Consider the following 17660-nt stretch of genomic DNA (forward strand, 5'->3'; position numbering starts at 1 on the left):
TGTTTAAAAACTCCAGCAGCATTGCTGTGTCTTATCCACTCATACCAGCACAACACACACTAACACACAACCACCATGTCAGTGTCACTGCAGTTTTGAGAATGATCCACCACCCAAATAATACCTACTCTGTAGTGGTCCTGTGGGGGTCCTGACCATTGAAGAACAGCATGAAAAGGGGCTAACAAAGCATGCAGAGAAACAGATGTACTACAGTCAGTAATTGTAGAACTACAAAGTGCTCCTATATGGTAAGTGGAGCTAAGAAAATGGACAATGAGTGTAGAAACAGGGAGGTGGTTTTAATGTTATGGCAGATCGGTGTATATGACCCAGTTAAAAAAAAATACATTCTAAGCTTTACAAATAATGGAATTCATGGCTGCCATTAGAAACCTTGTATAAAAAACACAATGAAGTTCGGAAGGGGGGGGCACAGTTACAAAATCATGCCACCATTCTTTTTTTACTCTTTTTCCGAGAACTTGGTTGTTACAAGCACTTGCCATACTGTGACAACTGGTTTTAATTCTGCTTAATCCCGCTCTAAGGTATAGACTGCAAAGTAGTTATCCACCACACTTATCCTGTAGGGAACTACATTTCCTTCTTAATGAATTGTCTAGCATCCCAGTACAAACTATTCAGGACTTGTGTGAGAATATTCCAGCAAGCATGAGAGTTTCGTTTGAGGGAAATAAATATTCTGTATCATATTACATCCTTGATATTAATACATTGTTATGGGAATTTATTTATGTCTATGCCCTGTACTATACTGTCCTGCCAAAGCATCTCAATAATGCAGTATACTCTGAAACAATGCAGACTCAAATACATTTATGATTTCTAGTTAAACTGAGACTCTTACTGTGTAGTAGTTCTTCTCTGTACAGTCAGCAGCTTTAATGTTCCTCAGGCACAAAATAGTAAAGGACACAAAAGGACAAACAGATTTGTACCATGTACAACTGTCTTTTGTCCTGTGTTGTAGAGGGTCTGTATTATATCTTTTTCCCGACCCGCAGTTTCCATGCCTCGCAGAGGATAACAGCCTAAAAATAAAGTTGGGCTTAACAGAACAACCAATGAGCTAAATGGGGAGGGGGTGGGTAAGTGGGGGAGTACATGCTGGAAAGGGTCACACTGGTGTAAGGTTAACGATAAATGTGTAAGAAGATGCACAAATAAACCTATAATTACAGGCTATATTTATTTTTGAGAAATGCATTAAATATCTATCACATGACTGCAGAGACATAAGAAGAACTAAGAAGATCTAATTAAATGAACAAAGTTCCTCACATGCACATTGTTGGTGTCCCCACTGTTTAAGATCAATGTCCTTCAGTGAATATAATCACAAATATCCCGTCCTGACCTTGATGGATACTTTATATGTGCGAGGAACACACAACAGTTCTCATTTCCATACATAGTACCCACTCCCAAAAACTGTTCCTATTGGCTCGGGCATTCTGCCTGGGGTTCTCAAGGGTCTTCTCACATACTGCACTTTAGAAGGCCAAATTACCACTCACCAATTACCCTCCAGCTGTCTGCCAACATGCAGCCACAGTGAGGGATTTATTTCTTTCGTTTCCCCTCCTACTAACAGCATAGTGTTCACCTACCTCTCGTCTGTAACATACAAACAGAAGGGACGCTTATGTAGGGTTGGGTCATATTTAATTACGATAATTTCCTCTAAAAATAAACATGGTGAATATTATCAGTAGTAATAGTACATTTAGTACATCTGTGCCTAAAGTTGGTAGTGTGGGTGCCACCCAGTACCAGGGTCAGTTATACATTAATAGTTATTTCAGTAGTAGCCAAATGTCAAAATATTTCAGATTAATCTTTGCAAATACAATTATCATAATAGCCTGGAGTTGATTTATTAGCAACTAACTATAATCAGTCCTGATACTTATTGATCCACCAACAATCTTTGACACAATGAACAATTATATGTATATCCTGTTTAGTCTGGAAAACACAGACTTAGCTCCATGCAAACTTTTACATGGAGTACCAACTGGAAGTTCAGTACTTGGTCCTCTTCTGTTTTATCTATACATTTGTTCTCTTGGTAAAGTCACATCTTTACATTGCTTGCATCTCAGCATGTCTTGTGGACATTTCCTCATGGATGTCAGTTCACCTGAAGCTTAACCTTAGCACTTCTGAACTAATTAATATATTTCTGGAGATGAAGTACACTCACATGTCAAGACAACGTAATTACCAAGGAAACTTCTCCTATAATCCCATCTATGAGTGCAAGAAAGCTGTAGTACTGGAGTAGTACTGAAATAATCAGCCATTATTCTTTTTTTAATTTTGCTATTCATTGATGCAGGTTCATTATCTACATCATCAAGATCATTTTTCCTATTGAAGCCACTTAGTATGTGCTTGTTTAGTCTTTCGTCATCTTGAGTAGTAAACTTATAATTAAAGACAAGTTTCTAAAATAGCTAAATAAAATTTATATATATATATATATATATATATATATATATATATATATATATATATATATATATATATATATATATATATATATATATATATACAGTATATACAGTATATACAATTACAATTACATTTTCAAAAATTACAAAATGCAAATTATGTTGTTCAAAATTCATTGTGTAGTATGCCAGAGAAGATGCAAAGCATTAATGTAATTCACTTTGGATTAGGATGTTCAGCTAATTGTTCTTGGTTTGCACTTGCTACAAGTATAAATGAGTGGAATTTAAGCTTGTTTCTATTTACATATATAATAATTATATAATCCAATAGGAAGCTCGGGTGGCACAGCAGTCTATTACACTAGCCCACTACTGCTGAGATCCGGGCTTGAAACTCAGCTATGCTATTGGCTGTGTCTGCAGAAGGGGACACCTGAAGCCCTGCAATGAATTGGCGCCCAGTCCAGGGTATTCCTGCTCTGTGCCCACTGCCTTCAGTTGTACATGTGTAAGATTTCTTTCCATTAAAGAGCCTAATAAAATGGATAGCTATTTACAGACAAGGAGAAACATCATCTTTGAATGTGATAGGGCACCTCCCACTGGTTTATTATGTGCTTAAAGGTCAGGAGGTCCTGCCAGTCTGTAGAGACCTGTTCTGCAGTCAGAACAGCAGTATGCATTTTTGCACTATTTTTATTACACTTAGTCAAACAATGCAGCTGACCAACATTTCTGTACATTCCTTCTCCTGTCATTTAAGTAAGTTCTTTTTAAAATGTTCAGAGGCTTTTTTCCCCACAGTGACCCAAGCTTTAAATTGCTGGCTTTTTAAAGTAACAGTAAGCATGAGAATATTACCCCAGACATTAGGATGATATATTAACACATCTAATTCTGTGACATTCTGTGAAAATATTTGATTCGGTAATTCTTCTGAACCTTTGTTTAACTGTCAAATTTATAGTATTATAAAATGTATAATGTTTACTGACTAAATAGTATTTTGGAAATACAAACAAATTGGGAATTTGATGACTGAAACACAATTAAAAAGCTCAGACAGAGGTATGTTTACCACTTTGCCACATTACCTTTACTAGTAATTACACTGAGGACACTAATTGTTGCAGTTTTGCAAGTGGATTTGTTCTCCATTCTTGCTTGATACAAGACTTCAGCTGCTCAACAATCAGTGGTCATAATTGTCTGATTTTCCTGTTTTTTCAAAGATGTTTTGGACTTCAGGAAAGTCAGTCAAGCTATTGTAGCATGTGCAGAATGAGGCCTGGCATTGTCTTGTAGAAATAACCTTGGACTTTCTGGGAAAAGATGTCATCTTGTTGGAAGCATTCCAATGTATGTCTCTGCATCAATAGCCTCTTCACTTACATGCAAGTAAACTATAACATCCTTTGTGTTTACCTTGATGTCTATTTCTTCCAAAAACAAGTCTACACTTGGACTTATCTGACCATAGCACACATTTCCACTCTTGTTCAGTCAATATGAGATGAGCTATGGTAGAGACATTGGCTTATTTTCTTTACAGATTAGCATCAGACTGTGTTAAGTGACAACAGTTTTCTGTTCACATGTGGCTATATTGATCACAACAGTCTGACAGTTTCTAATTCAATGCCCTCCGAGTGTTCGAAGGTCACACACATGTAACCATGGTTTCTAGCCTTGTTGTACAAGAAGTGAGATTTATCCAGATTTAATGAATCTTTTTACAATATTATGTATGGTAGGTGCTAAATTATTTTCACTGATATGTGTTCTTTTTTAACTGATTGTCTCACAAAGTTTGTTTCAAAGTGATGAACCACAGCTCTCTCATAATTTGATCATGATGATCATGATCTCACCATTTTACCTGCTTTAAGAGGACTGTATATAATAATGTAATAAGTATATACTACATATTAAGGATCTACTTCTAATAAGAAATATGAGATCATATGTTTGTCTTTTTAATTATTATTATTATTTAATTATTTACATTTTATGAGCAGTGTTAACACAGAAAAAGATGACAGCTGTCAAACATCATTTCACTTACATGTAGTGCTTGTTGGGAGCCTACTTAATCTCATGAAGCAACTGTAGTCACTAAATAAAAAAAAAATCAAGCTGGTACACGTTATCATTAAAATGTTGTGTACTGAACTTAATGACGCTTGCTGAAGGACAGAGATTTGCTAATCAGATGAACAGGGCAACTTACCAATAAACTGTAGACATCACTAAATGCAAAAGATGGAAACACAACACTGTATAAAAGGATTTATGACCTCCAAATGGGTCAACAGCAAATATTTAGTGCAAAACTGCTCAAAACTGGGTTGAAAATATGTTTTTATAATGTGCATATAAGAAAAACTAAGACTTGAATCCTCCCACTAGCATTTTCGCAGCCTGGAATTGAACAGATCCTCTGAAAACCAGCACTAACATTTATTTTTTGTTGCTGGACCCTGGCCGCCCCCTTTAGATTTGCGGTGCTGATGAGCTGAGTTCTTTGTTGTTAGTTTTTTATTCAGCATTATGCAACATTTTTTTATTCTGCCATTGGAAGCTGGAAAACAAGGTCATGTGTTTTATTGATCTGCATTTCTGACTGCAAAATTAGCCATCTGAGAACTGTTATTTTCCAGAACACACAGTAAAAAGGTTTAGACAACTGTAGGGTTTTATACTTACAGGACAGCTTTGCTTTTTAAATATAGGATTATCTGTGCAAGCTTTATGGTGGCTTTTTCAATAGTGTTTGTTTGTTTGTTTATTAGGATTTTAACGTCATGTTTTACACTTTTGGTTACATTTATGACAGGAAACGGTAGTTTATCTTCACACGAGATTCATCAGTTCACAAGGTTATATTGAACACACTCATGGACCATTTAGTATCTCCAGTTTACCTCACTTGCATGTTTTTGGACTGTGGGAGGAAACCGGCGCTCCCAGAGTAAACACACACAGACACGGGGAGAACATGCAAACTCCACACAGAAAGGACCCGGACCGCCCCACCTGGGGATCGAACCCAGGACCTTCTTGCTGTGAGGTGACAGTGCTACCCTTTTCAATAGTGTAAGACCAAAAACAGCTCAAAATGTTGTAGACAACTAATGGCACCTGTGTACTAAACAAATAACCTCCTTCATCCCAGAAGATGTTCTAAAAAAGATATAAAAATTTTGAAAGAACAAAAAAAATAATGACATAAAGACTATTATTAGAAATATTCCATTCCTTTACTCACTTACTCACTGTCCTAACGCGTATCCAATTAGGGTTGCTGGGGGAAGGGGGGTGGGGGGGTGCTGGAGCCTATCCCAGCATTTCAGTGGGTTCAAGGCACACAGTAACACCCTGGACGGGGCGCCAGTCCATCGCAGGGCAGACAGACACACACACACATATACATACCCATACGCCTATAGGGCAATTCAGTGTCTCCAATTAACTTGACTGCATGTTTTTGGACTGTGGAAACCCACGCAGACACTGGAAGAACATGCAAACTGAAAGGACCCGGACCGCCCCACCTGGGGATCAAACCCAGGACTTCTTGCTTTGAGGCGACAGTGCTACCCACTGAGCCACCGTGCCGCCTCCATTCCTTTAAGTAATGCAGATTGAGTATATATGTTCAGTTGCATGGAGATTGTGTTATCTGACAAAACGAACTTTACGCCTTAACTTTAAAACTAGGGCTGTCGAAGTTAATGCGATAATAACGCATTAACGCGATCTCAATTTAACGCGATTTTAAAAAATAGTGCCGTTAACGCAAATTTTATTTGGCCCTGCGAGTCATCCGTAGTTCATGTGGACACCTTGACCGTGCACGGCATCTCTCATTAAGACAGCGTTTCTCAAAGTGTGGGGCGGACTTGGTCACCGTTTGTTTCATTTGCGGTTTGTTATCATAATGTGACTGAGCGTCGTAGTGTTGCACTTGCTTAATAAAGAAATAAATACACGGTATATTCACAAATTGTCGGAAGCAGAACACTTTTATTAACTTCTTCTGTTACGGTACCGAGAGTCCTCGCGTTAGCCAAGCATGCTATTACATGAACTATGGAAGCCCCAAAGGGTCAAAACTCACTCACTTCGTGTAGAAACGTCCATCAAACCATTGTCACGATACAACCACAGAAAGGTCTGTTACAATAACTACGCCTTATCCCACCTAAAGCACCGCTGATCTACAATGTTTGCTGATGGTGAAATTTTAACCTACAATCTGACATATATAGTATTACTGCCTAGTATGTGAGTGAATAAAACTCCCTTACAGTTTTCTCTTGTCCCAGCAGTTTTTAACATAAGTACATTTAGCATAAAATGTGTTCACCATTTTAATGGTAACATTTCACTTAAAAAACCTTTTTTATGCGATTAATCACGATTAACTATATGAAATTCTGAGATTAATCGCGATTAAAAATTTTAATCGTTTGACAGCCCTATTTAAAACACATGTACGTTGTCAACATAAAACGGGTGTGAAAAACAGGACGGGGAAAACTATTGTGAGTACTAACAGATATTGTCAAAAGTCATAGCTGTGCTTTAAATCCCTGTAAAAGATCCTTTTACTCTTTGGCACAGAGAATTTGACGTCTGTTTGTTTCTAACTACAAGAAAAAACAGAGAACTCTGAATAGAAATTTTTATGGCCTTTTCTTTAATAGTGTTTAAAGTTGCAATTCTTGATGCAGTGGTTGACTTTGTTAAGGGACAACAATTTTCTGAAGTACTTTTTAGCTATGTAGCTACAGTGTATCACAAAAGTGAGTACACCCCTCACATTTCTGCAGATATTTAAGTATATCTTTTCATGGGACAACACTGACAAAATGACACTTTGACACAATGAAAAGTAGTCTGTGTGCAGCTTATATAACAGGGTAAATTTATTCTTCCCTCAAAATAACTCAATATACAGCCATTAATGTCTAAACCACCGGCAACAAAAGTGAGTACACCCCTTAGTGAAAGTTCCTGAAGTGTCAATATTTTGTGCGGCCACCATTATTTCCCAGAACTGCCTTAACTCTCCTGGGCATGGAGTTTACCAGAGCTTCACAGGTTGCCACTGGAATGCTTTTCCACTCCTCCATGACGACATCACGGAGCTGGCGGATATTCGAGACTTTGCGCTCCTCCACCTTCCGCTTGAGGATGACCCAAAGATGTTCTATTGGGTTTAGGTCTGGAGACATGCTTGGCCAGTCCATCACCTTTACCCTCAGCCTCTTCAATAAAGCAGTGGTCGTCTTAGAGGTGTGTTTGGGGTCATTATCATGCTGGAACACTGCCCTGCGACCCAGTTTCCGGAGGGAGGGGATCATGCTCTGCTTCAGTATTTCACAGTACATATTGAAGTTCATGTGTCCCGCAATGAAATGTAACTCCCCAACACCTGCTGCACTCATGCAGCCCCAGACCATGGCATTCCCACCACCATGCTTGACTGTAGGCATGACACATATCTTTGTACTCCTCACCTGATTGCAAATTAATCTTGGTCTCATCAGACCATAGGACATGGTTCCAGTAATCCATGTCCTTTGTTGACATGTCTTCAGCAAACTGTTTGCGGGCTTTCTTGTGTAGAGACTTCAGAAGAGGCTTCCTTCTGGGGTGACAGCCATGCAGACCAATTTGATGTAGTGTGCGGCGTATGGTCTGAGCACTGACAGGCTGATCCCCCACCTTTTCAATCTCTGCAGCAATGCTGACAGCACTCCTGTGCCTATCTTTCAAAGACAGCAGTTGGATGTGACGCTGAGCACGTGCACTCAGCTTCTTTGGACGACCAACACGAGGTCTGTTCTGAGTGGACCCTGCTCTTTTAAAACGCTGGATGATCTTGGCCACTGTGCTGCAGCTCAGTTTCAGGGTGTTGGCAATCTTCTTGTAGCCTTGGCCATCTTCATGTAGCGCAACAATTCGTCTTTTAAGATCCTCAGAGAGTTCTTTGCCATGAGGTGCCATGTTGGAACTTTCAGTGACCAGTATGAGAGAGTGTGAGAGCTGTACTACTAAATTGAACACACCTGCTCCCTATGCACACCTGAGACATAGTAACACTAACGAGTCACATGACATTTTGGAGGGAAAATGACAAGCAGTGCTCAATTTGGACATTTAGGGGTGTAGTCTCTTAGGGGTGTACTCACTTTTGTTGCCGGTGGTTTAGACATTAATGGCTGTATAGTGAGTTATTTTGAGGGAAGAATAAATTTACACTGTTATATAAGCTGCACACAGACTACTTTTCATTGTGTCAAAGTGTCATTTTGTCAGTGTTGTCCCATGAAAAGATATACTTAAATATCTGTAGAAATGTGAGGGGTGTACTCACTTTTGTGATACACTGTATATTTATCACAGTAGCTTGACAGTTTCTGGTGTAATGCTGTCTGAGGGCTCAAAGGATTCCAGCCTTGTCCTACATTTCCTGCCTGAGATTTCTCTGGATTCTCTGAATCTTTTTACAATATTATGTATGGTAAATGGTGAAATACCTAAATTATTTGCACTTGCATTAAGAAATGTTCTTCTTGTGCTGACAATTCACAAAATCACAAAATCACCAAGCGCAATGCAAAGCGTTGGATGCAGTGGTGTAAAGCATTATATAAATGAAATAGGTCATTTGTAAATGTACAAGTACAAGTGTCCCGAGGATTAACAGTTGTGTGCATTCAGTAGTGTTCAATTGTTCATGAGCATAATGGAGTGTGAAAAAAGCTTCTCTGTAGCCTGGTTGTTCTGGTTAAAAAGATAAAGTACAAGTGTAAATTAGATTAATGTATTATAGAAAACGTTTACAAGTGTTTGTGGGGCGGCACGGTGGCTAAGTGGGTAGCACTGTCGCCTGTACAGCAAGAAGGTCCTGGGTTCGATTCCCAGGTGGGGCGGTCCGGGTTTACTCCGGGTGCTCCGGTTTCCTCCCACAGTCCAAAGACATGCAAGTGAGGTAAATTGGAAATGATTGTGCTGATATAACCTTGTGAACTGATGAACCTTGTGTGTAATGAGTAACTACCGTTCCTGTCATGAATGTAACCAAAGTGTAAAACATGACGTTAAAATCCTAATAAACAATTATTTGTAGTATGCAAACAACTACAGGAAAATGAAAAATCTTAGTTGCTATGCTTAGCCAATGTTTAACAAGTTTATTATCGATTTTCAAACTCATTTTCTCGTACTTTACTAATTTAAAGGTAATAAAATGAAAACGTATTTTAATTTATTCATAATTTAGTCTTGTATGCTGCTGTTCTGTAGCATTGATATCGTACCAGCCTAAACTAATCACAATCACCACTGACCAATAAGCCACCTGCTTGCTGCATACTATGTAGTGTAAAGGTGTGTGGTTTGGGACGGAGCCATTGTTCGGCTGGTAGTGGCACTCGGTGGGCGCGTGCTGTCAGACACACCTGCAGAACACCCGCGCGCTTTTTATACTCTCGCGCTCTGCTCATTACAGTTAAGTAGAGTGCTACATCACCTCAGCTAATAACACCTACACTTACACCCGAACCACGAACACTAACATGTTTTAAACTTAAAACCGCCATTAAACTTTTACTCAAAGTGTCTTCACATAACTCTCAGCGTTTCCAAAAGCGAGGACAAGATGAAAACTGACCGGGAAGCGGGAGACATGAGAGGAGTGACCGTCAACAACTATGCTGAAGGTAAAACACCATTTAACGCCAACATTTAAGCTTTCCCTGAAGTGTGAAGTAATACACTATAAACTGTAAGTTCTAAATATAGCAAGTGTCCTCTCACTGACTGTACTACCGTGCAGTGTTGAGGAAATATCCACGTTATAACCAATAACCCAGCTTTCTAGTTTGTAAATATATACAAAACAAAGGGGAAACCAGGTTTGCTAATTAAAAAGCAGAAAGGGCTGGCTAAAACGTTTCTGTTTGTTTAATGTCGATACCATTTCTGTGGAAAAAGAACGTCAAGGAAAATGGGACCAATTGTGTCATTGTGTCTGTCATGCTGTGGAAGAACTCAGTTTACAAGAATCTGTGTGGTGGCATAAACTTGGAGTTGCACGATTTATCAGTAAAAACACACATTCTGGAAAATAAACTCAAGTTTTTAACTTTTTAACATAATTGGTGCATTTTGCACAATTCAGACACTGAGATGATGGGAGAGATGGCAGAGATGGGAGAACTTATTGGACAGTGCTCCTTAAATAAAAAAATTGATATTTTTATCAGAAAGCATATTTATGAGCAACGGTTAAGACTTTCTGCTTTGCCATTTTGGCCGACAGAAGGAGCACGGAGGTGCAGATGATTGGTGTTTCTGTTTATCTTGATCGATTTTGTGTCGTTTTGTGAATTTATGTGGTAAAAAACACATAAGACCAACAAACTATTTGAATACTTTACAGATCATAACATCGCTCTACTACAAAGAAAAGTCACACACAAAAATGATTTTGCACAATTCAGACATTAAGATGGTAAGAGAAATGGCAGAGATGGGAGAACCTATTGGACAGTGCTCCTTAAATAATTTTTTTTAATTTTTCTCAGAAAGCATATTAGTGAGCAACTTTAAGACTTTCTACGTTGCCATTTTGGCCGACAGAAGGAGTACTGAGGCGCAGATGATTGATGTTTCTGTTTATCTTGATCGTTTTTGTGTTGTTTTGTGAATTCATGTGGTAAAAAACACGGAAGACCAACAAACTATCTGAATACTTTAAACACTTTACAGATCATAACCTGGCTCTACTACAAAGAAAAATCACACATAAAAATAATTTTGCACAATTCAGACATTAAGATGATGAGAGAGATGGCAGAGATGGGAGAACCTATTTTCTATTTCTAACCTTTTCTCAGAAAGCATATTAGTAAGCAACGTTAAGACCTTCTGCGTTGCCATTTTGGCCGACAGAAGGAGTACTGAGGTGCAGATGATTGATGTTTCTGTTTATCTCAATTGATTTTGTGTCATTTTGCTTCAGGTGGAAGTTTTTTTTTTAATATATCACGGTTTTCCTCTTTTACACTTGCCATCTTTCTTTGTTAATTTGATATTTCTCTGAAACTGTGATACCAGGCTGCTTGATTCAGTCCAGTTGTCCTCTGGTGTGTGATGCCAGCATACAGTATGTTATCTTTCAGGGAACTCATCTGGTGTCGCTGCATTTTGGGCCTCACAGTGGAACCGCCATGAGAGAGCGGATTGTCTTTTTCAGAGAACTGAGTTGTCGCAGATGGCCAGAGCAGCCTGTCATATTGTGACAACCAGTTCTCAGTTCTTGCTTTCCCTGTTCTGTTCACTTTCTCTGGTGTGAACTAAGTTTTGTGTGTTTTATTTGTTTTTTCTCTGTTTTTTTGGCCACCTTATTGTGATTATCTCTTTTTTCAGTTAGTGGTTTTTAAGCCACAGTATTTTTCTACCTTGGTTAAAGCATCTTGAATTTGCATGTTTGAATTGTAGCTCTGCTACTGGCAAGCTGGGCACCTATGTGGACAATGATTGGCTCGTCCAAGGGTGGGACTGCCGGAGGGGATTCCTCTTTGCTGCAGTTACGACCTCTGCTGGCTAATTGATAGCACCTGCACAATGAGACAGTAAGTCTCAGTGATCTTCAGTAACATTCAGTAATCTTGTACCTTAACTGCTGAGCTACTCAAATAATTGGACTTTTGTCTTTTTCTTTCAAACAAAGGTTTAATGGTCATCTGGTCATCTGCATCTAAATGCTATACATACACTCTGCATTACTGGAGCATAGACTCTCCACTCCACTGCACAATATTGTGAATTTATGTAGTAAAAACACTTTAACTAACTATTCTAAAACATTACAGATCATAAGAGAGATAGCAGAGATGGGAGAACCTTTTGGACAGAGCTTCTTAAATTAGTGGCAAAATGGAAGCCACTAATGAGTAAAGAGTGGGACAGCCTGCTTTAAGTTTGCTAATAGTATGTAAAGGACTTTGGCAACATGAGAACAAATATTTTTACTCAGAAGAGATGTAAATTGAACTCTTTGGGCAAGAAAGCAACCACTAGGCTCGGTGAAAATCACACACTAGCATTTATGTATTTAAGAAGTACTGAAGTATTAAATAAAGGGTCTGAATACTTCTATAAATAAAAGTTTTCAGTTTTGTATTTTAAGCGAATTTATAATACTAGAAATACTATATAATTTATATAGTACACTATATAAATTATTTATAATACTGTAAAGTGTGCAATAATCGAGGGGTTTGAATACATTCTGAATTCACTGTATGTGCATGAAATGCAGGTTGGAATCTCCTTAATATTTCAGTAAACTTGTATCGATGGAATATTATGGACAGAAACCTCAGCACTGAGGTACTTTTAAGTCTGCATCAAAGAAATACTGCACCTCACTGCACCAACAATTTATAACTTAAATACATTTATACTAATATGCAATATAATTTCTTATTTTTTAACCTAATTTTTAGCTACAAGTTAGGTTACAGCACTAGTTCCCAGTTGCTTTCAGGCCCCTTTTGTTTTGTAATTGTTTATAAAGGTCTGGACAGCTTCAAACTGCAATATGTTAAAAGAAGTAGGATGATAGTAAATAAGAAAAGTGTTAAGCCAACTAAAATGTTAGGTCACTTTGTAAAGATCACTTACGGACACTAGAGAGAATTGCATAAAAATAGATTAGAATTTTCAGTGCCACACATTATTACTGCAGTGTGCCGTTTAATATATGACATCCAACTGTTTAACACATTTAATCTGTCAAGGCTAAAAATGACCCGCATTCAGTTTATCATTTTTTTATCATGCCAATGCCACCATTTATCAAAAATGCCCAGAGAAACATTATCAGGAATTTCTGAGAGAATGTTCAGAATGTTTACAGAACACAATAAAAGTTGTTGTCTGTGTATTGCAGGCTTTTGAGACAGTATGCACTTTACATTTACATTAAGTCAACACTAGGTTGTTTCTCTGTCACCTGAGGAAAAATGCAGAATAATTTAAATATATTATACAGTATACAGGGCGGCACAGTGGCTAAGTGGGTAGCACTGTCGCCTCACAGCAAGAAGGTCCTGGGTTCAATCCCCAGGTGGGGGCGGTCCAGGTCCTTTCTGTGTGGAGTTTGCATGTTCTCCCGGTTTCCTATGGGAGCTCCGGTTTCCTCCCACAGTCCAAAAACATGCAGTCAGGTTAATTGAAGACACTGAATTGCCCTATAAGTGAATGGGTGTGTTTATGTGTGTGTGTGTATGTGTGTCTGCCCTGCGATGGACTGGCGTCCTGTCCAGGGAGTTGCTGTGTGCCTTGCGCCCATTGGGAGGCTGGGATGGGCTCCAGCACCCCACCGCGACCTTAACTGGATAAGTGGATAAGAAAATGAATGAATGAATGACTACAGTATACAGTTCAATTATTGGCACCCCTGGTCTAACAATGAATAAAAGTAAAATCCAGTCTTTAATTAAAGTAAATTAGTTTAAAGTAAGAAAACCTTCATCAGAAAATACTTTTAAACAATATTTCTACAGAATTTTTTTTTTACAAAACCTTATGTGCCATAATTATTGGCAACCTTTGAATTTCTAAACAAAATGTATCAAACTTTTTTCCAGTATTTTCCAAATTTTTTAAGTTGATTGAGTGTCTAGAAACTTTCAAGCAGTAATCCATGACTTCTTGATTTACTGGGGTATATATGTGAGGTGACACAAAGGTCAAGTTCTCTTATCTTATGTTGTCATTCTACTGTACAACATGGTAAAGACAAGTAAACAAGTATGTTGACCTTCAAGTCAGGGAATCCCTATAAAAAACAGCTATTCACCTGAAAATGTATATGTATATCTAGATTTAGGGTGGTAATTCCAGTAAACTGGAACTGTGGCACACTTGCCTGGACAAGGACCCATGTTTGTTTTGCCATCATGCACAGTGTAGACGATAGTAAAAGAGGCAACTATCATCAGAAGCCACCTTCATGGCAACAGATTATTTTGAAGGCTTGCCAGGAAAACAGCTTTTCCTGTTATCTAACCACAAATATAAGCACCTGGAGTGTGCTAAACCTTTATGTTTTATGGTCAGATATAAAAAAATGAGAACAGTTTGGCAACAAATACTCACAATGGGTTTGCCATAAAAAAAGAAGACCACTGAAAAGAAACTGGTGCTCATTGTTAAGTATGGTGAGGAGTTTGTAATGTTTTAGGGCTGTTTTTCTTCCAGAGACCCTAAGAAATTAGATCAATACAAAAATGGGTTCCTGGACACAAAGTTAAGCTTCTGCAGTGGCCACCCCAGTCCTCTGATCTAAACCTGTGTTGTGACCCAAATAGGAGAGTGTGCAAAAGAAGACCTGGGACCCTAGATGATCTGGAGAGATTCAGCAAAGAGGAATGATTTCTCTTTACAGAATTCCTGCTCTGTATTTTCCAACCTATAGGTTATAGGAGAAGACTAAGTGCTGTTTTAAATGCAGTGCTGCTAGCAAAGTCTTAAATGCAGGAGGTACTGGAGCCTATCGCAGCTGTTCAATGAGCACACAGTAACACCCTGGACCAGGTGCCAGTCCATCGCAGAGCACACACACACACATACACACACCCTTTCACCTATAGGGCAATTCAGTGTCTCCAATTAACTTGACTGCATGTTTTTGGACTGTGGGAAGAAACCGGAGCTCCCGGAGGAAACCCATGCAGACACGGGGAGAACATGCAAACTCCACACTGAAAGGACCCGGACCGCCCCGCCTGGGGATCGAACCCAGGACGTTCTTGCTGTGAGGCGACAGTGCTACCCATCGTGCCACCCGTGTTAAATCACCTGTCATATTAATTACACTTTTGAATAGTTTGGGAACTGAGGGTACTGATTGTTGCAGTTTTGCAAGTGGAATTTTTTTCGCTCATTCTTGCTTGTAACAAGTCTTTCCCTGCACAACAGTCTGTGGTTTAAACTGACCGATTCTCCTCTTCATGATGCAGCATGCATTTTTAATAGGAGACAGGTCCAGACTGTAGGCAGGCCAGTCAAGCACACACACTCTTTGTATACAAAGCCACACAAATTGAGGCCTGGTTTTGCCTTGCATAAATAACCATGAAATTCCCAAGGAAAAAAAAACCTGATAACAGTCAGGAAGGTCCCTTTAGTCTTTGGCATGAACTTGACCTCTGTTTTGCCAGAAAACAAGTTAAAAAATGGACTTACCTTACAGCACATGTCTCCTCTGTCTTTTGGTTCATTGGAGATGAGCTCAAACACGAAGAACCCTGTGGCATTTCTGCATAGAATTTATTTGTAGCTTTCTCTTTGTGTAATAGAGTTTCCTGTTGCAGTGGTAGACTGTGTAGATTGACAGTGTTTTTCCGAAGTACTCCTGAGCCCATGTGACAGGCAACAAGTGTCTTACAGGCAACTAATTTGTTTACTTTTTCTAAAAACAATCAAGTTGGTCATCTAAAACACGAAAAAAGTAATTTCTTTTAATTTTCTTTCAAGTTTTTTTGTCAGTTAAATAAAGGTTTAAGAAAATGAACAAATTACAGATTCGTGTTCTTAGTGCATTTTATAAAATGCCTCAACTTATAATTTTGTATATAATAACATTAATATTGTCCTTTTCTGAAGTAGTGATACTTAAGATACTTGAGACAGTCACACCCTTTTATCACACAAAACCAACAAAATTTCATGATAAGTCTTCACATCACAACATAGCCAAGCAGCCAGTACTGACAGACACATTAGCATCAGAAAAATGGCAGCTAATTCTGCATAATGGTCATTTTCAGTGAAAGCCAGAATGAAATCGGCTGTCACAGCATGCAGAACTTGTCCTGAAGTTAGCTATAAGATTTCTCTTGCCTTGCTTCATTTGTCTCTTACCGTATGAAAGAAACCAGCCAGCCAATGAAAAGCCTGACTACAGATTGAAGAGCTATTATTGGATTAAAATGTCTCTTAACTGTCAGTGAGCTGAAGCAGCTATGGCCTAATCGGAGTCCGACTCTGTTAAAATATGCTTAAAATCTTGTTTTAACCTTTACAGCACCTTTATACATAGAGAGAAAATAATTATAAATAATTTCTTTTATTTATATAATATTAATATAATTTAATTTCTAATCATTTCTATTCCTAGTGTACTCAGGTTAGAAAGGTTAAAAAGTCTATCAAGAAGCTTCTAGACAAAACACAGTCTCTACTCCTACACACTTTCCTGACCTTGGCATTCTGGGGCTTAAAGTTTTTTTTTATTCATCTGATCTTTGTATGATTTATTCTTTCATTCATCTGTAGTAGCCACTTTGTCCTAATAAATAGAATACACCCTGAGCAGGACACTGTTTTCTTAGTTGCTAATACTTAGAGGCAATTTAATGCAGCCAGTTTATGTGCAGGCAACTGGTAGTTTGGGAGAAAACTGGAGTACCTGGAGCAAACCAGGAAAAGTCAATCAACTGGAGTCAAGGTTTGAACTTGTGCTGTATGGAACTCACTAACCCTGCACCTTGCATAGAATTGATGTATGAGTTTAAGTTTGTATTTCTTTTTACAGTGGTGAACTGTGTTAAGTCACAACAGTTTTCCGTAGCACACTAGAGCCCATGTGGCTATCTCTATCACAGCATTATGGCGTCTCATGCAGTGCTGTCTGAGAACTCTAAGCTCGCACACATTTAACATTGGTTTTCGTCTTTGCCCTACACAGACTTTCTCTGTATTCCCTGATTTTTTTTCTATTAATTTAATATCCCGCTGCACCACCTGGGTGCTTCCCTCAGTCTTTTTACAATATTTTGTAAAGTAGGTGGTGAAAAACCTAAAATATTTGTGATCTTTTGTTGAGAACAAATCTCACAAAGTTTGCCGACAACATGGTGAGCTGTACCTTAAATATTTTAATACAGTAAATACATCCCTACTGTTTTAATATTACAAAAATACTTGTTTGTACCTTGTGTTGCGGTTGTGAGGCAAAAAAAATTAGTTGCGGAGAAAAAAAAAAAATTAAATAAATGAATTTTAACAGGCAAAGAAACATGAAATGAACTTGTCCACGTACACCCCTATGTGAAGGCTTTATGTTACATCTTGTAAACCACAGTGGGA

General features: G+C 38.4%; 1 protein-coding gene across 1 annotated transcript in view; it reads left to right on the forward strand.

The window, feature by feature from the left end:
* Positions 1-10045: 10045 nt before the first annotated feature.
* slc4a11 (solute carrier family 4 member 11) overlaps positions 10046-17660 on the forward strand; it is a 141649-nt gene continuing 134034 nt past the window's right edge. The window contains exon 1 of the mRNA XM_062995081.1: positions 10046-10216. Within this exon, the coding sequence (XP_062851151.1) occupies positions 10156-10216 (61 nt within the window). The 5' untranslated portion in view covers positions 10046-10155. The remainder of the gene's footprint in view (positions 10217-17660) is intronic.

The sequence above is a fragment of the Trichomycterus rosablanca genome, chromosome 5 (genome assembly GCF_030014385.1).
Source record: "Trichomycterus rosablanca isolate fTriRos1 chromosome 5, fTriRos1.hap1, whole genome shotgun sequence".
NCBI classification, from domain to species: domain Eukaryota; kingdom Metazoa; phylum Chordata; class Actinopteri; order Siluriformes; family Trichomycteridae; genus Trichomycterus; species Trichomycterus rosablanca.